The sequence below is a fragment of the Sarcophilus harrisii genome, chromosome 1 (genome assembly GCF_902635505.1).
Source record: "Sarcophilus harrisii chromosome 1, mSarHar1.11, whole genome shotgun sequence".
NCBI classification, from domain to species: domain Eukaryota; kingdom Metazoa; phylum Chordata; class Mammalia; order Dasyuromorphia; family Dasyuridae; genus Sarcophilus; species Sarcophilus harrisii.
In genome coordinates, this window is record NC_045426.1 from 664,063,662 (window position 1) to 664,081,668 (window position 18,007).

Consider the following 18,007-nt stretch of genomic DNA (forward strand, 5'->3'; position numbering starts at 1 on the left):
TCTTCTGTCAGAGGGAAAGTCTGTTTTTTCCCTGACTGTATTATAGTTAGAAATAGCTTACCACTCCATGTGACTCTTCCATCCATTGTTGTACTACTCAACCCTCTACATAGGTATACAAATATACAGATTTGCTCTATACAAATATACCAAACTATTCCCAATTGGAAAGGACCCCTGAGATCATAAATGTGAGCCGCTCATTCTACAGGCAGAAAAACTGAAACCGATTGAGGTCTAATGACTCAGAATCATATAGTGACAGAGCCAAGTCTGACCCAGGACTTCTGGTTAGTTACTATTTTAACTGTACTGTTTCCTAAGTAACTAACTTGATTAAAGGATGAAAATCTACATCTTTTGAAAAGTGTTGTGTCAGACTTGCTTTTCAGGGCTTAGAACATGGCAATGATGATTTCCAATTTTCTGTTATATATCTATTAGGGATTGGAAGGAATGATCACATTACCTACTTAACCTTGCCAGTAAAAATTGGAATGTGGTGATAGTAATCTCCCTTTGTGTCACTAAATATTGATGCATAATCATAGATTGCCCCCTACTTCCCCGCTCCCTAATCCCATATTACGGAATAATAATTTGGTTTGCTCAAAGATAAGAGCATTTTAAAAATAATGTACTGTCCTTTACACAGCAAGATGTCAGAATTTGTCATTAATAGGACACAAATCTTCAGTGATAGTGAGTGCTGAATTTACACTCAAGTAACTCAATTACATGGCTAGGTTCCCTTGTAATTAATGTTACTCATGTGAATGACTAAGGTTTGGGATTCTCTAGCAGTGGAACAGAGTGAAACTAAATGATCAACAAAAATAAAGTATACAATTTAGGTTTTGTCAAAACCCTTTTCTATCCTTTTTAACATCTATATTTTTAGTTTAGTTTTATCTTTTAAATTTAGAATTCCAAGTTCTCGTCTTCCCATAACCATTGAGAAGGCAAGCAGGTGTATCAGTTATGCATGTGAAATCACATAAAACTTAGTACCATGTTAGTCATATTGAAAGAACAAAATAAAAAAATTATACTTTTTATTCAGAGTTCATCAGTTCTCTATGTCTTTCACAGTTGGTCATCATTAAGTATTGCTGTTACTGTGTACAATATTCTCCCAGTTTTGCATAAAAGTTTTTTTAAAACCATCCTGCTCTTCATTTCTTATTGCTTAATAGTATTCCATCACAATCATACACCACAATTTGTTTAGCCATGCTCCAATTGATGTACATTCCCTCCATTTTTATCACTACTCTTTTCTAACTAATGCATTTCCTGAAAAGTGGAGTCTGACTGGGTCAGGGTAGGTGGGTTCCTGTAAGGAGGTTGTCTCACCAGTCAAGTTATCTTGTAAAACAGCATCTTTGAAAAGGGTATCCAAATCTCTATACATGTGGATACTGACAGGTGGAATTGTAACTGTAACTCTTCGTGAGATAAAAAGCATCTCTATTACATGGGCTCTCTTCATCTCTGATTAAAAGAAAATGACATTTTGGGAGGGATGTGGGAAAATTTGGACATGCCCTATTGGCAGAGGTATGGATAGATCAAATCATTCTGGAGAATAATTTGGAAATATATTCAAAGGACTATTAAAAATGTATACCTGTTGATCCAACAATACTACTATTAGATCTGTATCCCAAAGAGATCCAGAAAAAAAGAAAAAGGACTTATTTGTACAAAAATAGTGATATCAGCTCTTTTTGTGGTAGCAAAGAATTTGAAATTGAGGGGGTTCTCATCAGTGAGGGAATGACTGACCAAGTTGTAGTATATAATTGTGATGGAATAATATTGTTGTATAAGAAATGCTAAATAGGATGATTTCAGAAAACCCTGGAAGACTTACATAAATTGATGTAGAGTGAAGGTGAGCAGAACCAGATTACCCAGAAAACAGCAACATTATATGATGATCGTGAAGGACTTAGCTCTTCTCCACGATACAAAGATCCAAGATGATTCCAAAGAGTCATGATGAAAAATGCTATCTGCATTCAGAGGAAGAACTGATGAAGTCTGAGGTTAAATAGAAGCATATATATATTTTTTAAACTTTTTTTTGTCTTTTACAAAATGGGTAATATAAAAATATTTTACATGACTTTATTTGTATAACCTTATGTGAAATTGTCTTAAAAGAGTAGTGTGAGAGAGAGGAGAAGAATTTGGAACTCAATTTAAAAAGAGAACGTTAAAATTATTTTTATGTGAAATTGGATGGGGAAAAAAAAACATTAAAAAAGGATAATAGATGAATTGTGAGAAGCTGAAAGTTAAACTCCTTGAGAATTTCGCTTTATGTAGGGAAAGGGGAGGAACATATGGATCCTCTTCATTAAAGCTATTTACTTCCTTCCCTCTGTCCAGCTTAGCACTTTCAAGTTTAAACAAGCACACAGAGGCTGTAGTCTACTATAAGAAGGCCCTAGAATTGGACCCAGAAAATGACACATACAAATCAAACCTCAAGATAGCTGAACAGAAAATGAAAGAAACACCCAGCCCTGTAAGTTGCTGAATTTATTGTTTGTTTCTGTGTGATGTGTGGAGTCTAATGGGGGGTGTACTTTAGTATAGGAAGGGAAGACTATCCGGACTGAAAGTACTGGTGATGACTAGTGAGTGCAGCTCACATCTCACAGGGTTATGCTCATTTGAAAATATAAGTAACAACAAAATTTTCCAGATGTGACCTGTTAGTTTATCTGATAGCCTTTAGAGGCAATTTGTTGCTCTATTTTGTCCTGACTATTCCTTGAGCTTTTCACAGATCATTAAACTAACTCTCCTAAGATGGAAGAATTAGGCCTAACTTCCATTAAAGCAAATTTGTACCACACCTAAGAAGAGACCTTGTTTGTATTTGTATACTTTCAGTGATAGAGAGAATGCACATTAGTTGTCAGGGTATTAATTTCATTTTGAGAATTAAAATTATTAAAATTTATTTTGAATTGATTCCATTCATTGCACTTTAGTGTTAAGCAGAACAAGTCTGATTCCTCAGTCCTTATAATATTTGACAATGGCAAGTATCTCTCCTTTCCTTCTTCCCATTTGAATGTTATCTACTCTAGGCTAAATAGCCTTAGTTTCTCAGCAGCTCCCTATATAATAATATTTTAGGTTCTCTTGTTACTCTCCCCTGATGGTACTCTAGGGTCCCTGTTAAAATGTGATATCTAGACTTGAGTGAAATACATAAGATGGTTTCTCTTTTAAGTGGGATAATGACCTCTCTGATTCATAACCTTGAATAATTAGCCTAATATCAGATTACAATGAGCTCTATCAGGCTGTTTGTAGACTATAAAGCCATTAATAAAATTACCAACCTTTTTGTTGGTGGTGGTGGTGGGGAAGTTCAGCGATATTTGTGTACTATTTACCTTTTGCCAAATGCCAACTAATAAAGTCTGTTTCTGGTCTTTATAGACAGGAGGCACTGGAGGCTTTGACCAACTAGCTGGCTTGCTGAATAATCCAGGCTTCATGAGTATGGTAATGATCCATTTCTCTTCCTGCCCCTTCCTTCAAAATATGTTTATCTAACCCATAAATTGGGAGAGGTGAGGGGTTAGAGTTTGCATATTTCAGTACTTTATATGTTGTAATCATAAAAACTCCTTATTGATAACCTGGATCTAAGCTTATTTAATTGTAATTGATTTAACTTGTGTCAGGCACATCTTGTTCTGCATTGGAGGGTATGGTGTGTTTTGAACTTCTCATTATTTATTAAAATGTAAAATGCCACTTTAAATTTAGAGATTTATAATGGATGGTCAGGATGGTTAGAGAACTTTCTAATCATCAAACTATTTTCTTTAATAGGCATCAAATCTCATGAATAATCCTCAAGTACAGCAACTGTAAGTAATACTCTCGCTTGCCTTTTCTTTTGAATCTTTGATAATTGTTTAAGATCTGAAAGCTGGATGTAATCTTGGGAAATGTGACAGTTCACAAGCAGTCTTATTATAGGAGAAGGTGGGAGAAATGGGCATATTGAAAAACTTGCTGAATCTACAGGGAGCCTGTCAAACTCCAACAAGGAGCTGCTTGAACTAGGGAAAGCAAAGGATCCAAAAGGGATTAATCTTAATTCTTTACCAAGTCTCTTGTAACAGTCTGTCCTGCCAAGGACCTGGAATCAGAAGGACCAGAGTTGGCTCATTTGTGAGTAATAAATCCTCTCCTTGCAGCATGTCTGGGATGATATCAGGTGGCCACAATCCTTTGGGAGCTGCTGGAGCCAACCCTTCTTCTCCAAATGACCTCACCAGCCTCATCCAGGCGTAAGTTGATTTGCCTTTGTTAGGGGAGGAGGATGAAGCAGATCTCTTATAAATGGAAAAAAGTCATCCTGGATCAAGTCCATCTGTAGAGCAGGAGAAGCAGAAGGAAAAGCAAACTCCCCCACCAGTAGTCAGCCTTGGACTTCAGCTGTGGCCTCCCAGATTCATGGAAGCCACTTAATCATGACAACCGTGGGGCCTGTTCTGAGAAGGGGGCTATGGTATCTCTGTTACTCCTTACCATTTGGTGGAAGACAATTCTTTTCCTAAACAGTTCTAAGTGATGTATGTTGTCAAGGAAGGGGTTTGACTTTTGACACTCAAATGATCATGAACAAGCATCAGAATACCATTGTTATTTCTCCTAAACATGTTGGGTAACTGGTATAGAGAGTGAATATAAGGAAACATTACATGACTGTTTTCTTGAGCACTTGTTGTATGAGAGGCATTATGCTTGCAGTTAGTTGCCTTCTAAAGTCCTATTACTGTCCATCTGAGCTTTTACAGGAGATTCCCTGAAAATTCTTCCCACTTATTGTTCTCTTCTGCATCATCCTTCTGCCCCTAGTGACATGCTACCAACCACTCTTTGAGCTCTGATGAGATCTAATCTCAGAATCCTTTAGTAGTTTCTTTTTACAGATTGACCAAAGTTTAGATTTGTTATTTAATCTGATGTTCAAGCTTCTCAATGCAGCCTTCTTTTTACATGCTACCAACTGTAGCCAAATCCGACTGCTCCATCTCCTGTACAGGCTTGTGCATTTTTCATTTCAGTTGCTCAGACTTACCTACACCAAAAATGCACTCTTGCTTCTGCCCATTGGATCCCTACATGTCCTTTGAAGCACACCTCAGATGTCACCTATAGGAAGTCTCCATGATTGTTCTTCCTCTCCCTCTCTCCCCACATTAGTGATAACCTTTTACCCTGGGACCTTATATAGATTGATGCTGTTACCTCTTCCATGCATCTATGTGTTATCTGTTTCTTTATCTGTGACATAACATCCTAAATTCCAAAATAGCAATAACATTTCTTAAATGAATTTTAAGGATAGGGAAATACATTAAAATATTTATAATATTAATTAGAAGATGTAAAAGATTTTTCTTTGAGTTGACTTGTGAAAATTTTTGCCCTTGACTTTAAGACCCTCTTTAACATACTCTACAAGGATAGTGTTTTCTCTATCTCTCTCTGTCTCTTTCTTTGTCTTTGCTATTGTCTCTCTCTGCATCTGCCTTGCTCTACTTGTATCTCTGGATCAGTGAAATTTGGCATCCTGCCATACTGTGATTGTCTTAAACTCCAACAACGTATATACTATAAATGTCCTGGCTCTGATATCTACCTTCTTTTCCCTACTTTGTTCCACTCCCTTTATACTCCAAGTGTATCTTCTTTAGGGAAATGAAAATTCGTAAGAGAAAGCATTCGTAAAAAAGAAAGAAATAACCAGAGATGCATTAAGCTTACTAAAGAAATTTAAAGCATTATTTGTCAGGTGGATTGCATGGCTCTCAAACTTCCTAAAATTATTCTGATTAGCTAATTCTCTTCATTCCTCCCCCAACTTCTCTAGTTTTCTCTTATGCCCTTGACAGTATTATTATTCCCATTCGATCATAAATGGCAGCCCCGAGGGCTCCTGCCAGTTTGGAATTGGCTTGGTCAGGCGCTTTAAGCAAAGTTTGTCTGGTTGTCATGTCAGTCTCATGCTCGGGAAATAAGAAAGCCTTTTCAGTATTAGGTAACTTGTTTTCAAGTAACTGGCATGTTCATCATTATAGGCCTAGCACATGTGACACATAGTATCGCAACCATCTTTGTCAGAGAACGTCAGAGCATAAAGGCATACAATGCTGTATGATGTCTAAGAAAGGAAAGTTATGATGAAGCAATTGGGAAAGGTGACAGCTGAGTTTGAGTTCCAGTTAGGATTTTAATAGAGATGGTGCCAAAAAAGGCATAAATATGGCACAAATAGAAGGTGGTGAAGAGTCCATTTAGTTAGAATTTAGAATACATGATTTTGGGGTAGAATAGGACAAATCTAAAGAGGTTGGTGTGTGTGGAAGGTTTTGAATGCCAGTGCTTAAATTGGAGTCGGGGGGTAATATGCAGAAAAGAAGTTATTATAGTTTGGAGTTCAATATTCTAGGCATGCTAATGCAGTTTTTGAGGGAATAGATGGGATTCAGCAACTCGAAGCTTTCATTTGAAAATGTTGGGACCCAGTGGTTACTTGGGAACTGTATTTCAGAATTATAGATAGAGCAAAAGAGGAATACTGTGACATACTTCTTAGATTGTGGGAAGGTAGATTTCAAAAGAACCAGAAAAAGAGTAGATGGAGGCCCCATGGACTAAAATTCTACGGGAGAAAATCAGCCCAGAAGGGATGGGAAGAGATCAACCATGCAAATCTGAAGAAACAAAGAGAAACCATTTCAATGAAGAGAAAAAGGGGGAAACTGTCTAGAGAACACTGGATGCACAGGGAACTCACCAACCAACATAGGTTTTTAAAAGCCATATGTAGAGACCTCATGCAAAGAGGATGAGCACCCAAATGCGGCGGCGTGGTACTCATAGTTGGTGTTTGTAATGTTAATGTTCTGAGCAAGCTAGAGCTGATGAGGAACACTGGGGGCATCAAGGGTGGTTTCTTTTTGGGCTCAAAAGAGGGAAAGAACTGTTTGGCACTCAGGAGATGAGATGGTAGTGACTGGTGATAGAAAGAAGACGGGGCTACTCGACTCCTTATTTTTGCTTCTGTTTTTTCTGGTAAGAGATTGATCTTCGTATGGAAAGGAATAGAACAAATATGGATAACGGGGAGTTGACACACAAACATAAAAGTATCTAGCTGTCCTTCATAAGTGATGAATTCAAGTCACATGGTCCAAATTGAGTTCATTCTGGAGAATTAAAAAAGCTGGTGATTGCCAGCCTACTTTCCATGAACTTTGAAAAAGACACTACAGGATTGGATAAATACTGTCATAATTTTCAAAAAGAGGAAGAGAATGGCACCTGAAAATTGGAGGCCAATGAATTTGACTTTGCTTCCTAGCAAATATCTTAGTAAAGACTTGGGTAATGAATACCTAGAGAAGGAACTGGTCAGATTCATCTTGACTTCAGTAGAAAGGGAAATGTAAAGAGTTTATCTAGATTTTAGCAACGCATTTGAAATTGTCTCTTCTGTGCTTTTGGAAAACATGGAGAGTTATGTGCTTGACAATAGTATGCAAGATGAATTCAAAACTTGAATGATCAGATCCAGTGAGACCCAGTAATGGTTGAATGTCACCTTAAATGGAGGTCTTCAGGGGAGTTTCCCTGGGACTGGCACTATTTACCACTTTTATTAGTGATTTAGGTATAAAGCATCGATAGCATATAGTCCTCAGATTTTTAGTCTGAAGGGAGAACTAACACTTTGAATGACTATAAGAATTCAGAAAGATCTTGACAGCCTAGAGCAAATTGAATAAGAGGAACTTTAATAGGGATAAATGTACAGTTATTCTTTTTGGTTTAAAATATCAAATTCAGTAATACAAGATGGATAATGATTAGCATACAAAAAATCTGGGGGGTTTAGTGTACTGCAAGCTTAAGTAATTACTGTGCTGATGGTGCCCAAGAAAACTAACGTCATCTTAAGCTGCATGAAAAAGAGGCATAATAGTTGGGAAAGAAGAAGGAAGTGAGAGTCCTGTCCTTTGCTGTGCTCTTCTGTCCTCTGTGTTCAGGTCCTTGTAGGTTCCATTGAAGAAACTCAGCTGATTCTGCCTGGAGGAGATGAGGGAAGATAATATGCTGAACATGGGAGCTATTTACAAATATTTGAATATTGGTCCTAGAAGAGGGATTGGCCTCAGAAGGCAGAACCTTGAGCTGCATAGATGTTGTAGAGGTGAATTTAAGCTTACGATTAGGAAAAGGTTTCTAAGAATTTGAGGCATTCTGCTGAACAGTGAGATGGCTTGGTTTCTTCCCTGCAGCTGAGTTCTTCAAGCAGACTCTTGATGGCCACATGGCAGGTACATTGCAGAAAGTTGTTTTACAGGTAGACCTTTGATTAGATGGTCAGTGAGTTCCCTGCCAACTCTGTAGTTCTGTGATTGCATATCGCGATTGGAAAGTAAAGAAGGCACCCACAGTGAGCTCTAGGGTTTTGCACGTGGCTGACTGCGATGCTCTTGCTAGTGTCAGAAACAGCAGAGCCCCTAGTTTGAGTCTCACAGCTTAGAAATCTAGCCTCCTGCTCTTTTTGCCTTTTGGACCGTGAACTTTCTTATATTTTCATCTCCTTTTTTGGTTCAATTAGTTTTTATTCTGATTGCATGTTTCTGGTTTTGTTTTTCAGAGGCCAACAGTTTGCTCAGCAGATGCAGCAACAAAATCCAGAGTTGATAGAACAGCTCAGAAGCCAGATTAGAAGTCGGACCCCTAGTGCCAGCAATGATGACCAGCAGGAATGAACAGTGAAGGTGTAAGTTTGGGGCCTGCTGAAGTGACATGATATAGTGGTGAAGAGAAAGCCCTTACCTGAATCAGAACAATTGGATTTGAGTCCCCATTTGGGTCCTAAATGACCATCATTAGCAATTCATGGAATCTCAGAGTTTGGGAAGGGTATCTTTGAGCTGGTTGTTTAATTCAGTTTTCCATCCAACAGAGAAAACTTTTTTTTTTCTGTAACAAGTAATTTCCATTCTCTTCTTTATTATGAGGCAGCCGATAGCATTTTTAAATAACTCTTAATTGCTCTTCTCTATAATGGAGATAATTCATGTTTACTAATCATTAGTGATTTTTAAAATGGGCTGTTCTCCCAGTAGTCATGGGGGCACGTTATGAATGTTATCCCCTTTTTACCGAGGAGGAAAGGTTAGGTCCACAGTCCCCTAACTAATAATATTAGCAAACTTAACAAGTTTTAAGATTTATAAATACTCTAAGGTTGACTTCTCATGGATTCTTATTAAGTCTTCATAACAAACCTGTGAACTCTATAATATACATATTTTGATCCACATTTTTCTGATAAACAAAATTATGAGGCGGTTTAGGTGGCTCAGTGGATGAGTCTCAGTTTCCTTATCTATAAATTCGAGATCATAATAGCATTCTTCTCCCAAGATTGTCTACAGGTTTAAATCAAATGACATAGTAAAGATCTTGCTAGTGAATATTATTATGAATAACTTTGTTCTAGTCACATAGCTAGTGTTGTTGAATAGGTGTGGGATTAGAACTCAAGGTTCCAAATATAAAGTCTGATGCTCTGGTGGTACTGTACCATCTTGCTCTCTTAAGTGGCAAAAGAGGACACAAATTCTAGTCTTTATAGTCCATGTCCAGGTTTCTTTCCTTTATAGCATGTGATCATCATTTATAGGTCCCTGATAGTTACAAAGTACTTTCCTCACAATTTTTAAATGAGAAAATTAGTACAAGTGTTATTATCTTCATGGGAAAACTGAGGTTCTGAGAAGGTAAGCCACTTGCCTATTATCCTACAACTAGTGGGATTTAGTTCTAGTCTGGATTTAAAACTAGGTGTCTTTATCAGCTCTCTTTCTATTGTGCCACTCTTTTCATTTTCTTTTGTCTCCTCTTCCTGTTGTTTCTCTGCCCACGGTTACTTAATTTTTTGTCCTCAAGTTTTTTCATATGTGAGACAGGCAATGTACCTGCAGAGCCACCTATCTCACAGACATGGATATTCCATCCAACCACTCCATGAATTATTTTTCTTGTTCCTTGTAGGCTCACTCTCTGTTGAGAAGCTCTCTGAATAGCTATTGTTGTCCTCAACAATAGAAATAGAGCTTGTCAACCTCCAGTGGCAGAGCTTTCAAGAACCTAAAGCTCAGGTCTATATTTGAGAGACTTTAGAGAGGGACCTTGATAAAGGGACTCCCAAGAAGAGTAATAATAATATACATGACCAAGTTTTTTTTTTTTTTTTTTTTTTTTTTTTTTTTTTTTTTTTTTAATCTTTTTTTTTTTTTTTTTTTTATTTAATAGCCTTTTATTTACAGGATATATACATGGGTAATTTTACAGCATTAACAATTGCCAAACCTCTTGTTCCAATTTTTCACCTCTTACCCCCCCCCCCCACCCCCTCCCCTAAATGGCAGGATGACCAGTAGATGTTAAATATATTAAAATATACAAGTTTTTTTTTTTAATTAAGGCACCATATATAAGCAAGATATTGCTATTTGGATTCAGATTAGTGCCTGCCTAGATTTGCAGTTGATTCTTCCTAGTGTAGTTGCATCATTTCTTAAAAGATATGTAATAAATTTTATTGATATTGTTTGTAATGGACGTTTCACACTATAAGATAATAATACCAAATCCTCCTCCTCATTACCTATCCTTAAATTAAATAGGGAAACAAAATCTATACAAGTAAAGGATTTAGGAGTTAGACCTAAGGTTATTCATGAGCAAACTGTAAGATCCAATATGATTCATTACTTGGCAGCTGAAAAAGTTAGCTATTAGCTATCTAGCTAGCAAACTGAATTAGTTCAAAACTTGTCTTTGAAACAAGGGAAATATGATAGTCCCTCTAAGCTTTTACCTTATCTAGAGCCTTGAGGGTTATGACTTGCATACCTTCGCATTTTACATGATAATAGTGGCTTGAAGAAATTAAATATGTTGACCTTGAATTTCAAAGGAAGACTCCCAAAGAGGAAGACTATCACAAGGAAAGTGAATTAGACTTGTTTGTTTGACTCTAGAAAGGACTAGGACAAATGGTAAAAGCTATAGGAAGACGGATTCCATGTCAATATAAAGAATTTTTTAAGAAAATCCTATTTTGTCAAGTTGTGAAATGGACTTTGGAGGTAATGAGCCTTGTATTTTTGGGGGATGGTTATGAAAGGCTAGGTGACCCACTTTACTTTTCAAGCCCCAGGTTTCCTTATTTGTGAAATGGAGGTAATGATAACCCAAGAGACAGTATGATGTGGTAGAATAAAATTGAACTTGATTGAAGAAACCTGAATTAGTTATGGCTTTATCTCTAGAATTGTGTTCCTTGGACAAGTGATTTCTCAGCCTTAGAATATGTTTTGCAAAACTGGAGTGTTCATATCTACCTTACAAGATTGTTATTAGATTCAATTGATGTAATGGATCTAAAATTGATTTGTCAACCTTAAAGTGCCATATATTAGCTATTAGAGTGGAAAGTGGGCTCCTCTTCAAATAAGGCTTCTATTAGGTAACCCCTGGGGTTCCTTTCTACTCTGAATAATGAATACTACTACTGAATACTCTGTGATTCAGAATATGCTTTTACTTTGAGAGTCAGATGGTATTTCTCATTCCTAGACCCATCCCAGTGCTTTGTACATAGTAGGCTCTTAATGATAACTTGTTGGAGGTGGTTAGATTGTTATGGTTTTCATTGGATTTATGTTCTTTTAACAGCAGCACCATTGAGAATTGAGTCCTTCGATGTACAGACTGGAAGCCATGTGTTCTGCCATTTCTCCAGTTGGAATATCCAAGAGAGAAAAAAGAAAAAAAATTATTGGACCTGCATGTTAAGACGGATTCTTATTTTCCTTTTCTTTCCCTCTCCTTCCCTCTGTCCCCCAGACTATATTTTTTTTTCCCGAAAAAGAGCCAGCAAGCTGTAAACACAAACCAGCATCCACCCTCTTTCTAGCTCTCAGAAAGTCAGTTACCGAAGTATTTTCTACAGTGGGGCCTGTGGGTGGTTCTCAGCCTCATCTACGAGATGTTTCAAGTTTTCTGTAAGAAGCCTTCACCATCTTGTGTTTTTGGGCCACACACTGGCTACCTGGGGCTTTTGAGGGTTGTGTTCATCTCCTCTTTGCTTTTTTAAAGAGGAAAAAAGTATTTTCTTTCATGATTGGAAGTCAGTTTCTAAACACAAACATCCTCTCAGGTTGCCGGGTATTCCCAGTGCTCCTCCAGCTGAGTGTACTGCTCTAATAATGCTCACTGCCATTTACAATCTGGGGCGTAATGATGTCGTCAGTGCAGTTTGGATTATCTGTATGCATGGAAAAAAGTTCCATTATGGATGTGTATAGAAGCTTTTGTTAACCTGAACCTTGTAGGGGGAGGGGGCAGTCTTATTGGGGTGCGTAAGACCAGTTTCTGTGACTTTCTTCAAATTGAGCATTTTGATAGGAATTTTTTTTTCCCCCTCAGATCCTTTTTGCCAGTAATCTCAAACATCTAGTCACAATCATGATTTGTACCTGGTGCCCACTTGTTTCTCATTCACCAGGTGGAGAGACTTGAGCTTCACCCATCAGTCTTATCACCCATTCATTGCCTATCTCACTGTCCCTTTACACACAGGTGATAGCGGACGCTTGGGTTTCTACTAGAGAGGAATATCTGCACGATTTCTCCCTTACTGTGAAAGTAGACTGGGACTGATAAGGGACAACAGAGCCAGCAACCTGCATGGTCAGCTGCTGGTCTCATGAAGGTGGCAAACAGTAGCATTTTATAGGAACTTGCAGGGAGGTGAGGCTGTAGTTGCCCATGTAGCAGTGGAATTAGCATCCATCCTCAACAGTAGTTTGGATACCTCATTAAATCCTGGAGATCTCCACTCACCGTGAACAGATAGAGTTTGACAAAGGTGTGAGAAGAGGAAAGAGAAGACAAGGAAGAGAGCTTATGATCCAGGCAAAGTGACAGTGTCTCAGTCTTGTTACAGATAATTGAATGGAAGGCTCCATAGTTAGAAAGGGCAGCTGTCCCCCTGTTGCTTTCAGGGAGCCTCTTGGGGAGATAGATGATTGAGTGTTCTAGATGACTAGCAGGAAACAAAGTGATCACCTGTAATCCATCATCACCCACAATGTTTTTAACTCTTCAGTTTTAACTGTGTTGAAGAATGTAACGTGTGGGGAATAAATATATGTTGTGACCTTTTTATTTGTCTTCCCTTTAGTCCCTTTGTCGTCACTCCCAAGCGCCTTAGGAGATTTGTCAGTGAAGGCTGGGCTTCTATTTTGTTTGGTTTCCCCTGGGCAGAGCTGGCGACCTTTGTGTCTGTGACTCAGTATTGCCTGGCAGAGAAAGGCAGGCCCCCTGTAGAATCAAAGCAGTACCAAATGGAGAGCAGCCAAATAAAGGAGTTCGGAGAACATCCTTGGGTTATTGGGGGTGTCTTTGAGCACTCATTGAAAGAGACATCATGGGATGTTGGTAGAATACTCTCCCCCACAACAGTTCTGTGAGCTGGGAGGATATGACCACACCAGGAATTAGCATCAGAACCATGATGGGAGCCCATAATACCACAGCTGCAATTTCACCCAGGTTTTCTATTATAATCTGCCTCTGCGCATAGCTGAAAGATGAATTAAGGTTACGTGTAGTGACTCTAGGTCAGTTTTTGCTTTTTAAGAGGGAAGATGATAAAATTTTGAAGGTTGGCCCTTATACATATTACATTTCAAGGGTGAATTGTATACAATCTGAGATCAGATCATCTCTCATCAAAACATAGCATTGGCCCATTATACTAGGCTGCCTTTCCCTACAGCATTGTGTTGATGTGGGGGCAGTTTTCCTGCCACAAGACAAATAGTTCAACTCTGCAGAGGGCTTCTTAAGGTGTGTGTAGAGGTAACTTGTGAAGGAGATGGACCTCACACTGAGGGACTTGTCCCATCTCTGTCACCAGAATCAGCAGCTTGATGGCCACCTCTGTGAGATGAGGGGTAGTTGTCAAGGTGTCTCCAAGGGACCTTTTAGCTTCAGTGTTCACAGGGTGGAACTTCTTTTAGAGGACACGATGCCTTAAATTTGTGTCTTCTAATTTTTCCTGTGCATTTTCACTTGGACTTGGGGGGAGGGGGAGTCCTTGTTTCTTTGTACCAGCACTTAATGGCTTGGACAGTCACTTAAAGGAAACAAGCTCACTTTGCCAATGTGTAAACTGGGAATAATAATACTTGGAATCTTTTCGTTAACCAACTAACATTAATCAATAAACATTAATTGTCCACTATGTGTCAGGCACTTTGCAAAGCACTGAGGATTGAAAAGTCAGCCTTGTTCTCAAAGAGCTTAGACTCTAAAATGCAAATAAAATCATACAAAGCAAGCTATATGCCAGATAAATAGGAAATAACAGGGAAGGCACTGGCGGAAGTGGAATTTTTAATTGGGACTTAAAAAAGTCAGGGAACTCATAGTCAGTGGAGGGGGGAGCATGTTCTAGGCATGAAGGTAAGCCAAAGAAAATGGTTTCCAGAATTCAGTGTCTTGTTTAGAGAACAGCCAGGAGGCCAGCGTAACTGGATCAGTGTATATGTAAAACTGGAAAGGTTGAAAGGTTATGCAGGGCTTTGAATGCTAAACAGCATTTTGTCTTTGGAGACGAAAAAGAGTCACTGGAGTTTAATCCATAGTTGAACCCGTTTTAGGAAAATCAGATTATAGTGGCTGAATGGAGGATAGAGTGGAAGGACAAGGGACTTGAGGCAGTCAATACTGCCTTTTGCATCTGTTGCAATAGTGCAAGTAATGAGGAGGACCTGCACCAGGTTGGGGGCAACACTGGAGGAGAAGAGAGGGCAAATTGGAGAGATGTTACAAAGGCCTTGACAAGTGCTTAAATGTGGCAGGTGAGAGCATGAGAAGTCCAAGATGACTTCTTGGTTGCATGGCTGAGGACCTGCTGCTATTATAGCAAGGGGGTGGTGAGGGTTTAGGGGGAGAGAAAAACTAGTTCTCTTTTATAGGTATCAAGCAGTCATACATTTTGAGATATTTTGAGGCAGTTGGGAAATCGGAAAAACTAAGACAAGAAAGTAGTTTTGAGAATCATCTGTGTAGAAATGGTAATCACAATTTGTATAGTTATGACACTATATAAATGTGATTCTTTTCCATATAACACCCATGGAGGTTGAGTTAGCCCATGTCTGTTATTTTCTCTTGACAGGAACAGGATGAGGCCCTAACTTAGGACCAAAGATAACTACCATGGCACCAAGATCCAGGAACAGTTGAGTGGTGAGGAACCTCTCCCACCATCTCTGTTGCCACAAAACTCAAGTTAGTAGCAGAAGAATGACCTAGAATCCAAATGTTAGCTGGGATTTTCCTAATTTCATAGTGTTGTGGGGTGTTTTTTTTTGGGGGGGGGGGCGAAGAGAGAGATGGGAGTGGACTAGACTTGTGATTTCATTGACATAAGAAGCTCCTAATAAGGTGAATTATTCTGCAGCTTTTAGTCCCAGTTGCTTTGAGGCACACTGAAAAACTATCACAGCCTAAGTCACATCCAATAGGTGTCAAGAGGCTGCACATAAACTCAGTCTTGCTGACTAAGATTTGTCCTGTATGCATTAGGCCTTCCTGCTTCTCAGCATAATGCTATGACAAGGAAAAGTCTTAGAGAAAGCTGTCCACACATCTGGTGACAAATTTGTTGGGCTTTTTTTTTTTTTTTTTAAGATAATTTTTTAAAAATTTATTTTTAACACACATTGCTTTATATGAATTTTGTTGGGAGAGAAAAATTAGAACAAAAAGGAAAAGCCATGGGAGAGAGGAAAAAAAAAGGAAGAGAACATAACATGTATTGATTTACATTCAGTCTCCTTAGTTCTTTTTCTGGATGCAGATGGCATTTTCTGTCCAAAATCTATTGGGATTGCTTTGGATGACTGAACCACTGAGAAGAACCTAGCCTTTCCATAGTTGATCATCGCACATTCTTGCTGTTACTGTATACGATGTATTCCTGGCTCTGCTTGTTTCACTCATCGTCAGTTGTTACATGAACTCATCAGTTCATGTAAATCTTCTGAAGTCAGCTTGTTCATCATTTTTTAATAGAACAATAATATTCCATTAACGTCATGTACCACAACAGCCATTTCCCAAATGATAATCATCTGCTCATTTTCCAGTTCTTTGCTACCACAAAAATCTAAGACAAACATTTTTGCACATATGGGTCCTTTATTATTTCCTTGGAATACAGACCCAGTAGAGACAATGCTGGGACAAAGGGTATGCTCAATTTTATAGCCCTTTGGGCATAGTTTCTGGTGACAAATTTGAAAGATCCTGATGGGCACTCCCCAGAATAAGATTGATTAAGGGTGCCTGGGGTAGAGGGGTAGAAGGGAAAGGAGACAGGTTTAGGACTTGGATTACTTTCCAGTGAAATTAATTTTAGATATAAAACTAGACAGATTATTTCTGAAATAAGTTCTTTCACATGTTCCAACTTATTTCAGAAATAAAGACCAAAGTAAAGGCATATTACTTTCTAATTTAAGAACAAAGCACTAATAATTATTTGTCTCCAGGGGTGTGTGTGTGTGGGAATGAGTCTATAAGAAATCTGAATAGTAGCTCATTGGCACTGGGCTGATAATTTAATTTTTCACAAATTTTAATACCTTTGATTTATCTTCCAGAAAACTCAAGTATATCCTATATTTGTATACTATATTTATTTCCCTTTTCCTCATGGCATTTTCAGTGATTCAGGACAAATGATATCTTTGTTTTAAGAGTGATGCTAGTTCTAAGAAAGCTGAGAGTTCCCTAAAAGGGATGGAATAGGAACTTTAGTCCATTTTTTCTTTGTGATAAAGTATTCTGACTGGAAACAATTATAACAAGTACACTTGTCCTTGAAAATAAATGCCTTTTATCACTCCTATATGTCATCCCTTACCTCTCCACGACTGTTCCAGTTTTTCAATAATAATCACTTTGTTCACTAAAGAAAAAATAATGTCCTCTCCTTATCTCTACATTTCAGCTTTTTCAGTTACCATCCAGAAGAAAGACTGTCCAAGGTTCTTGAAATGTTGGGAGCTTGAAAGAATCTTTAGATTATAAAATGTCAGAGCTGGAAGGGCCCTTAGAATGGTAGATTATTATGAGAGACGATCCAGTCCATTCCATTTTACATTGTAAGGAAATGAACATGAAAGTGACTTGTTCAAAATTCCAGATTTAGAGGCAGACCTGAGACTAGAGCCAGGTGTTAATATGTTAAAATGCCTTTCCCAAAAGCAGATATCACAGCCTATTGTATCTCTTACTGCATTAGATTAATATCTTAGGAATTACTATATTGATATTTTAGGTGAATCTAAGGAAATGCTCCAAACTTCATTTTATGCCTAATGTTTTTTTTTTTTCTTAGTACAGATGAAGAGCTAATATAACTCTCCAGTTTATGATTATATAGTACTTTGTGTGTTGTGTGTATTTTGCTGTGACAGTTGTGGTTAAGTGGCTTGATCAGGGTTTTTACAACCAGGAAATGTCAAGTGTGTGAGATCGGATTTGAACTCAGATCATCCTGACTTCAGGGCTGGTGCGCTCTACTGGGCCACCTAGCTGCCCCAGTACTTTATATTTTAAAAGAACACTAAAGAGGCATTGTGTTATGGTGGAAGTACTCTAAATGTTTTCTGTAGTTATAACCCTGTGAGAGAATCAGTAATTTAATCCCTTTTACTGTTGAGGAAGCTGAGCCTTCAAGTTACCATTTATGCATTGTTACACTAACAAGTGGAATAGTCTCACTGTAGCATATTTCCTCAGACCCAAAGTGCTTTTTATAGTATAACCATGATGCACAATTAAATTCAAAATG

At 38.1% G+C, this 18,007-nt stretch overlaps 1 protein-coding gene across 6 annotated transcripts in view; it reads left to right on the forward strand.

Annotated features, from left to right (window-relative positions):
• Positions 1-13,302, forward strand: part of SGTA (small glutamine rich tetratricopeptide repeat containing alpha) — a 41,349-nt gene extending 28,047 nt beyond the window's left edge. For 4 of the 6 annotated variants that reach the window (XM_003760812.4, XM_031948070.1, XM_031948071.1 and 1 more), the window contains exons 7-12: positions 2,398-2,536; positions 3,466-3,531; positions 3,865-3,902; positions 4,236-4,328; positions 8,714-8,839; positions 11,809-13,302. In XM_003760812.4, the coding sequence (XP_003760860.1) occupies positions 2,398-2,536; positions 3,466-3,531; positions 3,865-3,902; positions 4,236-4,328; positions 8,714-8,828 (451 nt within the window). In that variant the 3' untranslated portion in view covers positions 8,829-8,839; positions 11,809-13,302. Of the gene's footprint in view, positions 1-2,397; positions 2,537-3,465; positions 3,532-3,864; positions 3,903-4,235; positions 4,333-8,713; positions 8,840-11,808 lie in introns of those variants that run through there. The other 2 variants (XM_031948072.1, XM_031948073.1) reach the window with 2 other exon arrangements.
• Positions 13,303-18,007: the final 4,705 nt, after the last annotated feature.